Source organism: Erythrolamprus reginae, chromosome 10 (genome assembly GCF_031021105.1).
Source record: "Erythrolamprus reginae isolate rEryReg1 chromosome 10, rEryReg1.hap1, whole genome shotgun sequence".
NCBI lineage: Eukaryota > Metazoa > Chordata > Lepidosauria > Squamata > Dipsadidae > Erythrolamprus > Erythrolamprus reginae.
The window spans coordinates 34109017-34127263 of record NC_091959.1 but is presented as its reverse complement, the minus strand read 5'-3'; the positions used below and the strand labels follow the sequence as shown (position 1 = coordinate 34127263).

The 18247-nt window shown below is 42.9% G+C and overlaps 1 protein-coding gene across 1 annotated transcript; it reads left to right on the top strand.

Moving 5' to 3' along the window:
* Positions 1 to 5574: 5574 nt before the first annotated feature.
* On the top strand, positions 5575 to 18174 carry SRSF9 (serine and arginine rich splicing factor 9). Its single transcript, XM_070762254.1, has 4 exons — positions 5575 to 5958; positions 14463 to 14629; positions 16069 to 16241; positions 17242 to 18174. The coding sequence occupies exons 1-4, from the start codon at positions 5705 to 5707 to the stop codon at positions 17383 to 17385; spliced, it is 738 nt and encodes a 245-aa protein (XP_070618355.1). The 5' UTR covers positions 5575 to 5704; the 3' UTR covers positions 17386 to 18174.
* The last annotated feature ends 73 nt before the right edge of the window (positions 18175 to 18247 follow it).

Sequence of the window (18247 nt, the reverse complement as noted above, 5' to 3'; positions counted from 1 at the left end):
TCAACCCATTCTTAAGAGGTGTGTAAGGGTCGTGCATAAGTGCACCACCATGCCTACCGTCCCTGTCCTATTGTCCAAATTTACCAACACCTACTTGCTTTTGTTTATGTTTATATTTATATTTATTCTCTGGTACACATTTTGACAAATAAATAAAATAATAATGAGCAGAATGAATTTCACTCTGTCCTTCTCCAGGTCTATTTCTCAACCTCAGCAAATAAAATATGTATGCACTTCAACTTCGAGAATTCCCTAGGTTTTAGGCTTTTATTACATTTTATATTGAAGTTATATTAGCAGGGGGGCGGGGGTTAACTTAAGGAAACCATCCAAAACTGTTCTTTTAAACTTGTCTTTGGATGAAAAATCTGGTCCAGTTCTGGGGTGGGGGTGGGGGGTGGGGTTGGAAATAAAATGGAGGCTGATTGGGAAGAAGGACCCTGCTGATTGATGAGCAGAACCAACCACAGCATTCAGTTCTGGGACATCTGACCAATTGGTTGGATGAGTGGATGGATTTTTATAGGTTTATAGGATCTTTAGAAAGGAATTTATAAAGTTTGAAGTTTGAACTGTTCTTGAGATTGTGTCTTTTGCTATTTCAATGATGGTGGATCAATCCTTTGATGTCCTAAAAGGTCATATCCTGTCCTTAGAATTTGGGTGGCGAGAATGCAAATTCTTAATCTGGTCATCTGGAGCTGGAGGTGTTGTTTGTGAATAGATTAGCCCAGTCTTCCTTAATGGACACTGTTTTACTATACAGGAAACTACCGTATTTTTCAGAGTATAAGATGCACCTAAATTTTAGAGGTGGAAAACAAAGAAAAATATACAGTATTCTGAACCAAATGGTGTAGTAATATACTATTTAATAAAATAACAGTGTAGCAGAATACTTTTTACAAACATGTAAACTTTTTACAAACTTCAAACTTGACATTTTTAAGACTTGTGGACTTCAACTCCCAGAATTCCTCCTCCAGCCATGCTAAATGGGGTAATTAGAAGGCAAAAACAGACCCATTTTTGCAAAAAATTGGCCATTTTTTTGCCTGTTTTTTCACAAAAATGGGGTGGGCAAAGGGTCCAGGAAGCCTGCAGGGAGCTCCTCGGTGCTGGGTGCTGGAAAAATGGCCCAATTTTGTGAAAACCGACTGTTTTTCAGCCACTTTTTCACAAAAGCGGGGTGGGCAAAGGGTCTGGGGAACCTGCAGGGAGCTCCTGGAAATTGGGGGAAGGCAAAAATGTCTCCATTTTTGTTTAAAAATGGTAAAAAATGGCCCATTTTAGGGGTGTGTGAAAGGTGCATTTCATCTTATACTCCAAAAAATATGATATGTTTTCTAACTTTAATGTTTAATGTTTTCTCCGTTTCTCATTTCGGCAAATATAATATTCCCCAAAATATTTCATGGGGGGGGGGAGTTACACATGCAACACTAACCCATTCATAAACTAAACCAGCCAGTAGTGTACTGCAGCTGCCCCCCAAAAAGCCAGTGGAGCCCTAGACTGCATCAACAGGGATAGTATCAAGATCACATGCAGTTATCTTCATGGGAAAGGGAAACCTGAAGCGTTGCAGCAAGACAGACTAGAAAATAGTGATCTCAGAGTAGCTTTATGGATATCCAGTCTGATTGGAGAGATCCATTTGCTGGAGAGAAGAAAACATTGCAACACTTTATAGAATCTAAAGGAGAAAGTGCAGCTGTGTAATCTGATCTTGACTGTAAGAAGATAATTTGAAAACTTAGAAAACCTTTAAGGAGTCTTTCTTTTGCCTATGCTGTTTGGCTTTAAAAAAAAAACGGCTGTGGAGGACAGTACATTTTGGAATTGGACTCAATTGGATTAATATTAATATTACTAAATTTATGATTGCAGGCCAAAGACTTCCAATACAGGAAAGTAGGAGCACATTCCAAAGTGGGAAGTGAGAAAAAAGGTAGCACAGCTTGGAGATAGATAGAAGATGGAGGAAATGAGTCAGGATAGCCACTCCTAGGAATCTATCTATTTATTTTTTATTTAATTATTTAATTTGACTTCCATGCCGCCCAATCACGAAGAATTCAGGGCGGCTTACAACAATATAAAATTACAACAGCAATAAAAATAAAAATATCTCAGGGTATATCCATTTGGATGAGGACCTGTACACTGCACAAGTCAAAAAGAGGGCGGGGAAAATATTTATTGACCCCTCGCATCCTGGACACAAACTGTTTCAACTCCTACCCTCAAAACGTCGCTACAGAGCACTGCACACCAAGACAACTAGACACAAGGACAGTTTTCCCCCGAACACCATCATTCTGCTAAACAAATAATTCCCTCAACACTGTCAGACTTTTTACTAAATCTGCACTTCTATTTCTATTAGTTTTTCTCATCATTGCTATCACCCATCTTCTCCCACTTAGGACTTTAGGACTGTAACTTGTTGCTTGTATCCTAAGATTTTTATTAATATTGTTTCTTCATTGCTTATTTGACCCCTATGACAATCATTGAGTGTTGTACCTCATGATTCTTGACAAATGTATCCTTTTCTTTTATGTACGCTGAGAGCATCTGCACCAAGACAAATTTATTTATTTATTTATTTATTAGATTTGTATGTATTTGTATTTGTAATTCCTTGTGTGTCCAATCACACTTGGCCAATAAAATTCTATTCTATTCTATTCTATAAAAGTTGAGTCAAGTAATGTTCTGCTTATTAGGTATAAGCAAATAAAGAACTGAACTTTGGCTGAATTGTGCTGTCATTCCTGGGCTGGGCCTGACAGGCACTGAACGAAGGGAATTATGACTCTTGCCTGAAGTTATCGCCATTGTAGCACGTCTGTCATCAGACAATCCAAATTCCGGCACTTGACAGTGTACCCACCCACCCCTATTTTCCTCTCCATCTCTATTATTCACACAGCCCACCAGAATATGCAAAGCAGCTGTAGCTGTGTGGAGTCCTTGACTGCTCCTTGCCTATTTCTCCATGCCCCACCACACCTGGAAGACCAGGGCTGCCTTCCTCACCCCAACTCAGCCTTCTCCATGCCATAGCTTACCAGGGTCCATTTGCCCTTTTCATATAGAATATCAGAGTTGGAAGGGACCTTGGAGGTCTTCTAGTCCAACCCCCTGGTTAGGCAGGAAACCCTACACTACTTCAGACAAAGGGTTATCCAACATCTTCTTAAAAACATCCAGTGTTGGGGCATTCACAACTTCTGGAGGCAAGCTGTTCCACTGATTAATTGTTCTGTCAGGAAATTTCTCCTTAGTTTTAAATTGCTTCTCTCCTTGATTAGTTTCCACCCATTGCTTCTTGTCCTGCCTTCAGGTGATTTGGAGAAAACTCTCTTTTTTGGGACAGCCCCTGAGATATCAGACAGTGCTATCATAACAGCTCCTTTCTTTTAATTAAACTAGGCATACCCATTTACAGCAACCGTTGTTATGATCGATCTATCTATCTATCTATCTATCTATCTATCTATCTATCTATCTATCTATCTATCTATCTACCTACCTACCTACCTACCTACCTACCCAAGGTGTAGCCAGATAGCAAGCATGATGTTCCTGAAGAGGCCCTTTGCAAGCGTGCCAGTTTCCCTCCCCTTCCAAAACTCAGCTGATACTACTGATGTAGCTGTGATGTGACTTCATTAGCTTTTTTGGCAGCTGCAGCACATTGCTGGCTGATATTTAAATGATTGTCCATTAGGGTTCCTAGATTTCTAGATGTAGGTTTTTCTAGGTTTAGATTTTATTTAACAAGTTTGCCAACCAGTTACTTGTTGAGAAGGGCAGCTACATAAATTGATGAAATAAAACAAATGTTTCCAGATTAATGTTTTATTTACAAAGCCGTGAACAATAAATTGTGGTTAACTCTCCTTTATGGCAGGGGTGTCAAACTCAAGGCCCGGGGGCAGGATCAGAGGTGGGCTACTGCCCAGACAGGTGGGAATGCAGTGGGGTAGCAAAAATGGAGCTCCATCCCACAGCACCCAATTTACATTGAAATATGTTGAAAAAAAAAATGCAGGGCATCCTGCATAAGCCATGCCCACGGTGTAGTAGTAAAGATTTTGGTAGCCCTTCACTAGGCAGGATCTAGGGGTCCACCCTGGGAACAGCGAAGGACTAGCCCACAGTGCTTCTGCTAATAAAATCGGAGCTTGGAAGGGCCACTCACGGCCTGCCCGGCTCTGTTTTCGATGGGGACAGCCTCCTGCAGCCCTCTGCCAACGAAAATGAGCAGCCTGACCAGGCTATTTTCAGCTGCAACACCCTCCTGCAAGTCTCTGCCAGCAAAAATGGAGTCAGGGTGAGCCATATGAGGCCTCCACAAGATGTGTTTTCACCAGCAGAGGGCTGTAGGAGGTTGTTGTGGTCAAAAATGGACCCTTGATGAATGACATTGAGCAGGCAGTTCTGATTGGTTATATAATTTGTAGCTAAAAAATGATATAGCTGCAGGCAAAATCCCCATTCTTGGAGTTATGTGATCCCATAGGTCTTAATGTGGATGTGTGTGACTATGAGTCAGAATGGTTTAATTTTAAAGGATTCAAAGTATGTTTTACATATCCACACACATCTCTTCCAACTGAGGCCTGGCTTCATTCATTTTTGGAGCACAGCTATCAGAATGTTATATAGTCAAGCCCTCGAGCTGCTAATGAAAGTTGTACGCCTTTAATTTATGGCCACACCAATACAGCCACTAATTAACACACCTTTGGTTATGTTAAACATTAATCATCTACACTTCTTTACAGAGTACAAAGGATGAAATAGTACAGCCACTTCATGACTCCAGAACTGCCAAACAGACATTTAAGTTTGATGTGTTACCTGAACCCATGTAAACCAATACTGTATACAGAAGTTAATGGTTATCTTTGTGCTGCAATGATTGCCATTACGGTTATAGACTGCAATACTCCTTCTGTTAATAGATACAACGCAGACGGAAATAAGTCAATCTAAACTAGTGTTTCCCAACCTTGGCAACAAGATATTTGGACTTCAACTCCCAGAATTCCCCAGCCAGCGAATTCTCATTCTATTCCGATTCTCTTCCTTAATCTATTCCAATTCCTATTTTCCAATTTTATTCTAGTTCTTGTTCTATTGTTCTATTCTACATTGTACATTCTTTTCTACTGTATTTTACATTGCATTACTCTCTATTCTACTCTGTTCTATTCTACATTGTATTCTCCTATTCTATTTTATTCCATATTCTATTCCATTCTTATTTGTCTTCCATTCCCTCCTGTTGTATTCTATCCCCGTTCCGTATTCTATTCTAATCCCCCGCACAGCCGGAAAGAGGCAGACTTTAAACGCGGGGCTGGCAGATCAGGTCATAAAGGGTCCCACCATTTCTAGCCAAACGCGGGTCCCCAGCAGCCAAACCGGCCGGAAGTCCCGCCCCGCGCGCCAATTCCCCCCCCATCCATGGCGAGGTGGGCGCGAGCCTCCCCTCGAGCATGCGCCCTGTGACCCCTGCTAGACCCAGCTTCCGGCGCGCGGCCGCTACTTCCTCCTCCCCTTTAAGGCGCGTTCTTCTTTTTCTGCCCTCCGTCAGGTTGCTCCTGAGGGGAAGGCCGTGCGGGGAGGCTGCAGCGGTCGCCGAGCGCGGAGAGAAAGGCGGGCGGGACAGCGAGCGAGCGCGATGTCCGGGGGTTGGGGCCGGGATATGATGGATTACGGGGACGGGCCCGGGATGTCCGGCGGCGGCGGCGGCGGCGGCCGCGGGGGGAGCAGCGCCGGGGGCGACGGGCGCATCTACGTGGGCAACCTGCCGCCCGACGTGAGCGAGAAAGACCTGGAGGACCTCTTCTACAAGTACGGCCGCATCCGCGACATCGAACTGAAGTGCAACCGCGGCCTGCTGCCCTTCGCCTTCGTCCGCTTCGAGGACCCGCGGTGTGTGAGGGGAAAAGGAGGGGGGGAGGGAGGGGAGGCCATTTCCCGCCTGCGACGCGGCCCGGCCGCAGTTGCCCCGCGCGCGCCGTCGCTGTGCGCGCGCCCGACGTCCCGCCCTGGCGTGGCGGGAGGGGGGGCGTCTCGAGGGAAAGGGAGACCCCGTTGGGGGGGGCGCTCCTCCCTCAGATCCCTCGCCTCATATATCTATATATCTATATCTGTACTGTATATCTATAATCCCTGGCTGCCAAGCCTCGGAAACTGAGGGCGGAGCGGGGATTCGCCAGGAATGGCGCACAAAAGGACTCGCCGAGATGGAGGACGGCGCGCGCCGAGAGGCTCCCACCGCGGCGCCTTTGAAACCCGCCCGTTTTCTAGCGCTGCTCCTCCGCTCAAGGCAGCGGGCGCGGATTGGAAGCGGCTCTGAAAATAAAACATTGAGGCTCTGGCCCCAACGGCCACGAGGACGGCTGCGCGTGCACACACACAAACACACGCACTCTCACTCACTGTATGTACTCTGTCTCTCTCTATATATATATATATACACATATGCACACACACACACACACACTGAATGTACACACACACAGAGTGATGGGCTCCTATGGGTATGGTCAAGCACGCAGACCTTGTAAAATTTTGGCCAGGCATGCAGAACTGGGAGAAAAAAATTGATTCCCCCCCCCCTCTGGCCTCTGAGTATGTTCTTGCTATTGCAGTAAATGCAGTTCAACATGTATAATTTTAGAAGAGCTGGGCCTACATACACTTTATATAGTAGATAATGTATATTTTTGTGTGCTTGTGTGTAATACGTATGTACACATATGGCATAAATAAAGAAGCAACATCCATAGCGATCTCCGGAACGTTTAAAATTTATGTAAACTACTTCAATTAACTAAGCTTTCATTAGTGTTCTATTAATGTCGTCAGAGTGTTAAAATCCCCATTGAAGACAGTTGATTTTATATAGTGCTGCTCAAGTTGTCTTCAGTGGGGATTTTAATACTTTCTGACGACCTTAGTTGATGACTAAGGAAAGCTTAGTTAATTTTAGTAGTTTTAATCAATTTTAAACATTTGCAATGGCTGTTGCCTCTTTATTTATAAATATACCTGGAACTCGCATTTTTAGAACAATTCTTGACATATGGCATATATACATAGAATTAAATATTATATTTTGGATATTCAGTAATAGTAATAGGGAAATTGTATCTCTGAGGCGAGGAGAGGCCAGGCACCCTAATCCAAACCCTTGACATGAATGATGTCAAGTTGGCCACCTTTAAGCCAGTCACATGACCATTAAGCCACCCCCCGGTCACAGGGCCGACAAGCCACACCCACAAAATATGTCACGCCCACAGTGGCAGAAAATTTTTGGCATTTTTGCTGATAATGAAAAGGAAGGGAGACCAATATAGATCTATTTCAACTTTATTTTGCTCTCATCAGCTAGCCATACCCTTACAGGGATTTTAACCTGGGGAGTCCGCCTTGTAAGGCAGTAGCTTTAATCTCTTGGCTTGTGCCAGGGAAGAATTATATGAGGGGTTTTTTCCCTGTCAAATCACCCTGATATACCAAACATGAGAGGGAACATACAGCCCCTCCAGGGGTCATATCCAAGGCAGTTAAATTATTATAGCTGACAAACTACATTCTATATGAGTAACATATTTTTGCTGATAATGAAAAGAAAAGGAGACTAGTATAGATCTATTTCAAGCTATTTTGCTCTCATCAGCTAGCCATATCCTCACCCAGATTTGAACCTGGGGAGTCTGCCATGTAAGGCATACATACCCTTATGTGTGGGTGTACACACACACTCCCAATGTATGTATGTATATACTTGTGTATGTATATAAAATCATTTTCCCAGCCCAAGATTCTTCAGGTGACTGACAGGAATTCCACAAGTAGGGAAGTCAAGAGTTCTTTTTAATGTGCCTGTGTGAGAAAATGCAACCTGGCTCCAAAAATATTGTGTGCAGCTTTGTTTGGTCTGCATGGCAGTGCTGCGAATGGCTACGGCAGGCATTTTCTTTGGGATGTTTTCTCAATATCTTAAGTTTTTAATTGGGTAGGATGGTTTATGTATGCAGTACTTTATACCAGGGGTTTCCAACCGTGGCAACTTTAAGACTTGTGGACTTTAACTCCCAGCTTTTCTGGCTGAAGAATTCAGGGAGTTGAATTTCACCTTTCATTCAATATCAGTTGGCAGGGTGATTATGAAAAATAAAAACTGGTTTATATTCAACCAATCTTCAGCAATCATTAGAAATAGAATGAGATGCAAATGGGCCTTTGTACTGTACAGTGAGCAAGAATATTCAAAGCATTTTGGGAACAATATTGAAAAGTAGTGGTGATAAATAATCTTCCAGGCAAAGTTTGATTTGCCATTGACTTTTGGTGGCAGTTTTGTAGCAGTCTCTATTTAAATTCTGAACAGATTTACCTCCACTGATTCTGTGTATCTTTCTCTTGATCAGCTGGGCCCCGTAAAAACAAAGCTGGCATCTAATCTAATCTAAACAGGGATGTTGTGGTGCTTCTTTGTTTTACAGGAGCAACTTGGCTTCAGTGAGCAGCTCATGAGTTCAGTCTAGTATGTTTTAGGCCATGAAGTCTTCTGTGCTCCTGTACAAAGAGACTTCTTTGGCCCATCTTTATAAAAGAATAGTGATTTTTAAAAAAAATATGTTGAATTCTGTCAAAATATATTGTTCATATGAAATGTAGTCTTGGAAATCCTAACACAATCTTGTATACATCTATAATAGCCATGCTGTTCTTCCCCCCCACATATCTTCACATTTTGACCCAGACAAGAAAAGCATTTTGATCACTACAGTCTGTTCATTATAAGAGCAGATGTTTTTCCCTACATCCACTTTGTCTCGACATGCCCTCCTCAGAGACGCTGAAGTTTCCATTACTGAAGTTTCCATTACTTCATCGTTTTTGCTTTCCTCAAACCTTAAATGCCCCCTCTCTTTTTTTGCGAGATTTGCTCAAATAATTAAGTTTGAGTAGACTAATGGGAACATTACTGACCCCTTCCAAAGCACTCAAAATGGGTAAAGTATCTTGCATTTCCTGTGTGCCTGTCTTCTGCGTCTTATCAGAAAAGGATAATTTTCTTTGTACAGCATACCTCATTATTGTTAATAGCTATATTCCACTTGCTGTACAAAAAATAGTACTTAGAGCAATAAAGTTTATTGGTGCTGTGTAGGTGCAAAAAGAGTTTAACTGTAAGAGCTGCCACTCTTTCACAAATAGGCATGTGTACTAGATATGTTTGTTACCTTCACTTATAAGATTTTTATCCGCCTGTTTATATATAACAAAACAATTACCTTATGAAAGACACTTCTTTCCATTCCCTCATTTTCTGAAATATATTCTCTAACTTTAACTTGCAATGATAGGAATGTTAAAATGGTGTTTCCTTTTTAGGCTATAAGTTAAAGAAATAATCATAGTAAATATGTTATTTTCTACCTTGGTCATGGCCAATCATAGAAAAATAAATCTATTATGGCCCATTTGTGGCTAATACTGTACAGATATGTCTGGATACGGAGAGGGGCGGCATACAAATCTAAATAATAATAATAATAATAATAATAATAATAATAATAATTATTATTATTATTATTCATTATTGTTTTTCTAGATCTGGAATATTCTAATCATTTACAGAGTGCTTGATAGCAAAATAGGATAGTACAATTTGGATTCCACCCAATGGAAAAAAAACTGAAATACGTATTGTGGACAAGTTTTAATTTTTTCCCTTTGAATCTGATACAGTAACTAGGGTATACAGTATAGAAATTCAGTTTTACTGATTTATAGGTAGTCTTTAACCTATGACCACAATTGAGCCCAAAAATTCTGTTGCTAAACCAGATAGTTACAGTAACTGAATTTTGCCCCATTTTACAATGTTTCTTGCCATGCTTGTTAAGTGAATCCCCACAATTGTTAAGTTAGTTAAAAGAATATGACTTCCTCAATGATTTTACTTGTCAGAGGATTGCAAAAAGTGTTCAAATGACCCCAGATACAGCAACTGTCATGAATACATTCCAGTTGCCAAAGTATCCAAATTTTGATCATGTGACTAAAGGGATGCTGCAACAACCATTCATAAGTCAAAGTGTAACTCAGAACGGTAACTAAATGAATGGCTCTAAGTTGAAAACTACCTATAATGGTAGTTTTTACTATATAGGTATAGCAGAAACTTGGGCATGGATTCACCAGCACATATTAAATTTGCTTTGTAAAATGTACCTTTCTGACTCAAGTTAATTAAGTGAATGTTTTTGATTTAGCTATACTTCAAATGTAGTTTATTCAATTCCACATTTGAATCAAACTTTATACAGTGATCCCCCGCTCGTTGCGAGGGTTCCGTTCCAGGAGCCCCCGCAACGAGCGGGTTTTCGCGAAGTAGCGATGCGGAAGTAAAAACACCATCTGCGCAGGTGCTAGCGAGGAGCCGAAGATTGGGGGCGGCGCGGCTGTTTGCCGCCGGCATGGGGGGCTTCCTAGCAGCCCCCCAAACCCGGGTTGGGGGTCCGGGGGGCGCTGTCTCTCGGCGCTTTCGAGCTGAGTCCGGGAGCGAATTCGCTCCTGGACTCGGCTCGAAAGCGCCGAGAGACAGCGTGGACAGGCCCGTTCCTTGGCGCTGTCTCTGGGCGCTTTCGCTCCTCGAAAGCGCCGAGAGACAGCGTGGACAGGCCCGTTCCTTGGCGCTGTCTCTGGGCGCTTTCGCTCCTCGAAAGCGCCGAGAGACAGCGTGGACAGGCCCGTTCCTTGGCGCTGTCTCTGGGCGCTTTCGCTCCTCGAAAGCGCCGAGAGACAGCGTGGACAGGCCCGTTCCTTGGCGCTGTCTCTGGGCGCTTTCGCTCCTCGAAAGCGCCGAGAGACAGCGTGGACAGGCCCGTTCCTTGGCGCTGTCTCTGGGCGCTTTCGCTCCTCGAAAGCGCCGAGAGACAGCGTGGACAGGCCCGTTCCTTGGCGCTGTCTCTGGGCGCTTTCGAGGAGCGAAAGCGCCGAGAGACAGCGTGGACAGGCCCGTTCCTTGGCGCTGTCTCTGGGCGCTTTCGAGGAGCGAAAGCGCCGAGAGACAGCGTGGACAGGCCCGTTCCTTGGCGCTGTCTCTGGGCGCTTTCGAGGAGCGAAAGCGCCGAGAGACAGCGTGGACAGGCCCGTTCCTTGGCGCTGTCTCTGGGCGCTTTCGAGGAGCGAAAGCGCCGAGAGACAGCGTGGACAGGCCCGTTCCTTGGCGCTGTCTCTGGGCGCTTTCGAGGAGCGAAAGCGCCGAGAGACAGCGTGGACAGGCCGTTCCTTGGCGCTGTCTCTCGGCGCTTTCGAGCTGAGTCCGGGAGCGAATTCGCTTCAGGACTCAGCTCGAAAGCGGCGAGAATGAACGGCGTGGGCGGGCGAAAGCGAGGAGTTTGCGTGGGCGGTGGGGAAACTCCTCGCTGACGCCAGCAAGAGGGGGAAGACCCAGGAAAGCCACCCAGCAGCTGATCTCCCGGTTGCCATCTACGCATGCGTGCCCATAGAAAAAAACGCACGCATGCGTAGATGGTATTTTGACTTCCGGGTTGAAAAATCGCGAAGTACCCTGTTCGCAATGGTTGGGGACGCAATAAACGGGGGATCACTGTATTTGAAGAGTTTAAATACCATTTATTATTCAACACCGCAACTACATACACATACATACCAGGGAAGAGAAGCCCCTATTCTTCTGGCCTTTTGAAAAGGCATTTATCAGGCCTGGCAGCCATCTTTTGCATTGGGCCTTCAGGCCTGCCACAGTTACTACTGTGGAAAACTGGGAAGAGGGATTGTATGGAGCATGGGTGATATGTAGTCATAATAACGGGGTTTTTTTCACAGAGTCAAGGCCCTCCTTGCCCTGTACCTGGAGGAGGGGTGTTTAGGAAAAACCTCCTGTTGGGATGGTTTTGATTGGACGATATGATGGACTTGTGGATGCTGGGCAGGGGCTTGAACTTTCCTTTGGGTGGGGAAAACCTGGAATTTTTCACATTTAGGTTTTCCCAAATGTGCCAGTATGACATCTCTAATAAAATGGAACTTTGAGGAAACGCATGGCTGGGAGTCTTCTAACATTGGGAGTGTTATTTGGAACCCTGATAGCATTAAAACTGGACTCTACAGCCTCAGGTGGTGAGCGCAAAGCAGCACACAACCAAGAGCTTGGTTAGCGTCCTCTCCCTTTGCCTTTTCAACTAATTTCTAACAAATGTTAATCATCTTTGCCACTTTTTAAATTCTAAACTTTCTAAATTTTTAATTTTTATACATTGTTTTTATATATTTTAACATTTTATTGGGTACTTTACCCAAAGTCCCTACTATGCAGAAGGAGATGGGCAGTTCAAAACTGCAAAAAACAAAGATTTCCTGCTAACAAAGTTTCCTGAATGAAGAAATAGAAGGAATGGACTGAGCCAAATAAAAAGCCACTCTTATCTATGTTATGGTTCAGTCTGGGACCCCTCCGGGAATGGCTGACCTTCTGTCGGTTTCCAGCTCAGAGGGAGAGGCTGAGGAACAGGAGGTGCAGACTGACGAGGAAGAGGAATCCCAGGCTGAAGAAGAAGGACAGCCAGAGTCCCACCAGGGGGAGCTCTCCCCAGCAAGCAGCCTGGATTCCTTAGGGGAAAATGCTCAAGACATCATAGATATGCGACAAAGGAGAGCTAATCAGAGACGGACTCAATTGGCTAAGTATTTCCAGCATTAGAGGTCACAGCTGGGTTTGGGTGTGGTGCTCTTGGGAAAGGATAAAAGGCGGACCCACCCTTCCTGGCTTGTGGAGTTTTATCTTGGAGATTCGTGAGACCTGTCTGTGAACTTTGGTGGCTTACAATCCTGGTTTGTGCCTTGGACTATTGAAACCTTGGGGGGGGGGGGGTGCCAGCAAGAAGCTTGTGGTATTGACTGGACATCAGGACCCTGCTGTAACGTATTATAGCCTGTCTGTTGTGAAGACAGGTTTTCCTTTGTGCTTATTTTTTCCAGCTATAAAATACTTTTGGCTTTTACCAGAGTGTCTGGCTGTTTTTTCAGTTGGTGTTGAGGTCTGGGAAAACCCAGACAGAACAATCTATAACATGGCAAAACTAAGAACAAAGAATGAGCAAAGACTACTGCAACCCTGAAGTTAGAAAAAAGATCCAAATAAAAAATACTTGTATTGGCCTCTCAATTAAAAAAAAGGTTTAAAATGATTTATAGAACAAAAGTTGATACTCCAAGCTGCTTGCTTGATTGTGGACATCTGGAACAATCTTAGGCTCAGAAGCTTCTTTTCTTAGTATCAAGAAATCTGTTCTAATTCTTCTGTGAAGTTTAGGATTTAGAGATATGAAACTCTTAATTTTGCTGCTAACCAACCTAATCCTATGAAAAGGAGAGACTCCTAGATAAATATCATAGAACAAAGCAGAATTTTCAAATTTGGGACTTTGAGTATTGTGATCTATTAAAGCAAATTGAAATTTACACTGGTTTTTTCCACCTCTGTTGTAATTTTGATCTGTGTTTAGCTTATGATTAATTATAAGTACAGTGTTTGATTCTTTTTTTATTTAGATCTGTATTTTGGCAAATTCATTCCAATTTATGAAATATATAATCACTGCCTCTCATTTTTTAAAACTTAAATGAAGTCTTCTGTGGGTATCCTTGGTGAAAGTTATTTTCACTAAGGGGTAAATTTGAATGTTTTTCTCTGCGAAGGCACTATTTATTGAACTGACTTAGTCATAAATTTGATCATGATTGTTTCCATGCACTTCTTTTGAAAATGTTATAGCCACCCACTCTCACACAGCATGTTGAAGTAGATTTATAGAGAAGCTATTGTAATTCCTAAAACAGTTATACTTTAAATGTATTACATTTTGCTGAAGAACTGTCTTCTTGAATACACAATAGTGTGGCAACATATATTCTGCTGCTATTCATAAAACATATAGCAGCTTCTGTGATTATGTAGTGGTGCTTCTTCTATAGTCCCAAATTTCTCAATTCTTTTTTGAAAAATAACCTGCATTGAGAATGAATATTTGCAATCTCTCTTAATGCTGTGACTTTTGTTGCAAAATGGAAGCATTTCTGTCATTTTATCAGCTTCACGTTTGAGTACTTCTAAAATTCTGATAACTCGGAATTTTTTTTGTGTGTGTGATATTTCTAAAAAACTGAACTTTGATCTTAAGACCATTTTAGATTCAATCAAATGTGTTTGGGCATGTGCTAATCATGTTTGCCAGCTTACAGTAGAAACCAGCAGCTTCTAGCTCTTAGCTTTGTATTTCAGCGTTTTGCACTTTTAAGTCTTAACCTGCAACATTTTCAAAACCGTTCATGTTCTTCACAGATTGTTTGGATAGTTGTAAACATGGCTATATGTTGTTTGTTCACAGAGATGCAGAAGATGCCGTTTACAGAAGGAATGGTTATGATTACGGCCAGGGTCGTCTCCGTGTTGAGTTCCCTAAACCTTCCAGAGGTCGGGGAGGCTTTGGTGGAGGGCCTCGTGGGAGGAATGGCCCTCCTTCACGACGATCTGAATTTCGAGTCCTTGTTTCAGGTATGTCCCCTTCTAAACTCCAGGTTGACTGGAGTCCCTCCGATGCAATCTCCAGTTGCAATGGAGAGAAGATTATTTTATTTATTGCCATATTACATGGTTTCTTTCTTAATACGGAACCTGTCCCTGTGGAGGAGCTTTTTAGAACTGCAAAAGGACACTATACTTTTCTGATTCAATCCATGGAGGAAGTCTTGCTGATGGATACATCAAGGTGAATGAATGGTGAGCAAAAACGTCTCCAGCTGGAGGCAAGAGTGAACTCTTGGATGCAAAAAAGGGGTCATTACGTGGGTGTGCAAAGGGAAGGAATAAAAACTAGGGGTCAGTTTTATAGTGTTTATGGCAGAAGGAACAGGCTTTAGATGGTGCTGTGCAACCAAAATATGTCTTATTAAAACCTGAAAAATGGCTGCACAATGTCTGTGTCCTTTATGAAACAAAATTAACCCGAAATTAGATCCCCTCTGTTCAGAGCTTTGTGGATTCCTCAAAACAATCTTGATATACCTGGAATAGGTGTCTGTGTCTAGTGAGTTGGGAGACAAATGAAAAAGTCCTAAAACTCACTGGAAGGCAATGGACGTATTTTGGAGTTTTGCCATGGTGATCCCGTCTCTGAAGAAAATTCAGCACGCTGTGGCCAAACGTATGGAATGGCCCACTTAACCCATAAAAATATTCCTAAAAACTAAACTAAAAATGCCAAGGAGTCTGCATGTTGCTGTGGCATGGCGGCTAGAAATAGGATTCTCGGTGAGGAAATGGCTGAATGGCAATCAATTTTGCAGCAGGACCTGGAGACGAAAAGGCTCAACCCCAGGTGTCCCTCTCCCACACAGGAGCCTGGGAGGGCAGGGAGGACACCTGCACTGGCCTTGAAGGGGAAGCCTGCCTTGCTAGAGAGTGTTGTGAAGCGTTCTTGAAACTGCCAGGAAGCAGCAGCATACTAGTTTCTTCAGGATATGCTGTGGAACAGGGACCTCACTTCCCTTTTATCATTCTTTATAGCATACCTGTGGATAGCTAACACAGGTATCCTTGCTTCGCTGCCCAAGGATAAGCAATTGGAATCTAAGGACCCAAACACTCTTAGAATGGGACCCTCATTCTTGGACGGGAATCTAATTTTGAGTACATGGAGAGTACAATCTGTCCAGTCAGAGTTAGGGGTGATATTATATTTACATTGGACAAATAGGAGGATTCCTCTGACCACCCAGTGCTTTGAATCCTTGATCTATCTAGGGGACATCCTTGCTGACACAGAGGGCTCATCCTTTGGAGTGGAACTTATTGCTGTGGACCCTATTTGTAGCCCTGACTCTCTGGAATGAACAGGACCTCTATGGAAATGGTGGACCACAGCCATGCCTGGCGTAGCCTCAGCAACTTGTGCCCTCTCTTGACATCTCTTGTGTTTTGTGTTCACTGCTCAGGGCTTCCTCCATCAGGCAGCTGGCAGGACCTGAAGGATCATATGCGTGAAGCTGGTGATGTATGTTACGCAGATGTTCAGAAAGATGGAATGGGGGTGGTTGAGTTTCTTCGCAAAGAAGACATGGAATATGCAGTGCGTAAACTGGATGACACCAAATTCCGATCTCATGAGGTGGGTTCCTGCCTGTGGGTGAAGAGCATGTGTGTGTGCCAGTTCATGGAGGAACATACATTAGCCTGTCCTTTTGTGATGCTCAAGAGGCTTCTGGGCAGAGTCTAGCACTAGTCTGGAAATGGTGGCTTAAACTTTGTAAGGTTAAGGGTTGCCAAGGCTATGTGAAACCCCATAATAGTGTGGTTAAAAACACTGAAGCAGAAATTAGGCTTTGTGCTTTGTTCCTGGAAAATGAGCATATGGATTACTTGCTTTTAACATCTGAGCAAGTCGAGTTGATTTCATTTGTCCTTCTCCCATTGATGGGTGAACAAAGATGGCTACCAGCTGACTGTTTCAATAAGCTTGGTTTGCTTTTTATTGGCAAGCTGAAGTGGTATTTCCCAGAGGAGCAGCTGTGTAGCTTTATGGCTTACCTAATAGTAATCTTCCCCACCTGTGCTTGGATCTTCCTAATTAAGGTGGATACCTCTACTATAAACCAGGTTATTACTCTTGGGGCATTGCTACTTCATTTGCAACCACCTTCTTCTAGTGGCTGGCTTGATCTTCAACCACCCAGATGGAGGCTGCTTGTTATGGAATTTTCTTCAAGAATCTGAACTGCAGAAACAATTAAGTTAAGATGGATTGGGTGAGAATTCACCAAGACCTTTCCTAACTCTGCTGAAGGACTTCACTAGCCTGCATCTCTCCCTCTGATAGTTTAACTTTGGAATCCAACACCATCTTAGTTACAGGGGGACAAAACGTGTCTTGTGTTGGCCTAGACAGTCTAGCTGTTCCGTAACAAGTCCCTTTTCTGCAGACCTGAAGGGCCACATCTGAATTGGCCTACGGCAGCAATAGGATTTGACCTGCCTGTATATGAAAATTCTTCAGTCCTGAGCCACTCTGGGCATTGGTTTCTTGCCATCATGTTTGGCATTCATTTATTCATAGCACTGACAACAGGATGTTATGCCAATATTTGGGTTTTCTCTGTTCTGAATTCCAGGGTGAAACAGCCTATATCAGAGTTTGTCCTGAAAGAAGCATTGGCTACAGCTACTCACGCTCCCGTTCTGGTTCAAGGAGTCGCGATTCTCCCTACCAAAGCAGGGGATCACCACGCTACTCTTCACCCTTTAGGCCATACTGATTGCACCCAGTAGGGACTTGTAACGATGTGAACTGAGCTTGTCATTTCTGCTCAGAGTTTACATTCCAAAATGGATGGATATAGTTTTTCGTAGGAACCTTTCCTTTCTATTCAAGAAAATCTTTTTTTTATGACAACTGTTTTTACTAGGGAAGTGTTGGTAATGAAGTATTATGAATCATTGCCACTTAAAATGAATTTTATTTGGAAAATGTAAGGTTGTTTTTGCTTTCCTTCTCAGTGAGGGAAAATGAGCTTGAAACTCATACGTGTTAATAGTTTGCTGGATGGGCTTTTAAAGCAGAAATTGTTGGTGTTTTAAAATATATTCCAATGTTTCTGTTACTCATAAGTGAGTGGCTGTCTTTTTGTGCAGTCAGGGTAGAAAGTGGAGATAAAACAGATGATTCTGGTTTCTAAGTTGCTTTTTCTTATTGGGATTTAAATTCTAAAAGTTTTTGCTCTTTGCAGCTGTCATACTGGAAACATCAAAGGGGTGTTTAAGCTGTCCTATTAAAACACCAGTGCAATTACTTTTACTGGCTGTTTTGATATGTAATTTTACAAATAGTGTCCAAGACGGATTTTATCAAGCCTGGAAGGGTTGAGAGCAGATTTAATACAATTTCATTAGTTAAAGGAAGGGGCCGAAAATTTGGGAAATGTACTGGGGAAGGAGTGTTCTGTGCTTCTCACTAATTGCAAAATGTGTCCAATTTTAAGTTTTATGGAAGTCCCATCATTAATTTGAGCCATAAAATAAAATGGATTTCAATGGTTTTGTGCTGAGTTCACTTGTAAAATGAGGTGTTTTATTTGAATTCCGTGTCTAATTGTCCACAAATTAAGAGCTTGCAAGTTT

Excerpts from the sequence above, each read along its gene's own strand:
- SRSF9 (XM_070762254.1), top strand. The coding sequence starts at position 5,705 with ATGTCCGGGGGTTGGGGCCGGGATATGATGGATTACGGGGACGGGCCC. Across the intron at positions 14,630-16,068 it reads ATTTCGAGTCCTTGTTTCAG|GGCTTCCTCCATCAGGCAGC; the intron begins GTATGTCCCCTT and ends TTCACTGCTCAG. Across the intron at positions 16,242-17,241 it reads CCAAATTCCGATCTCATGAG|GGTGAAACAGCCTATATCAG; the intron begins GTGGGTTCCTGC and ends TCTGAATTCCAG.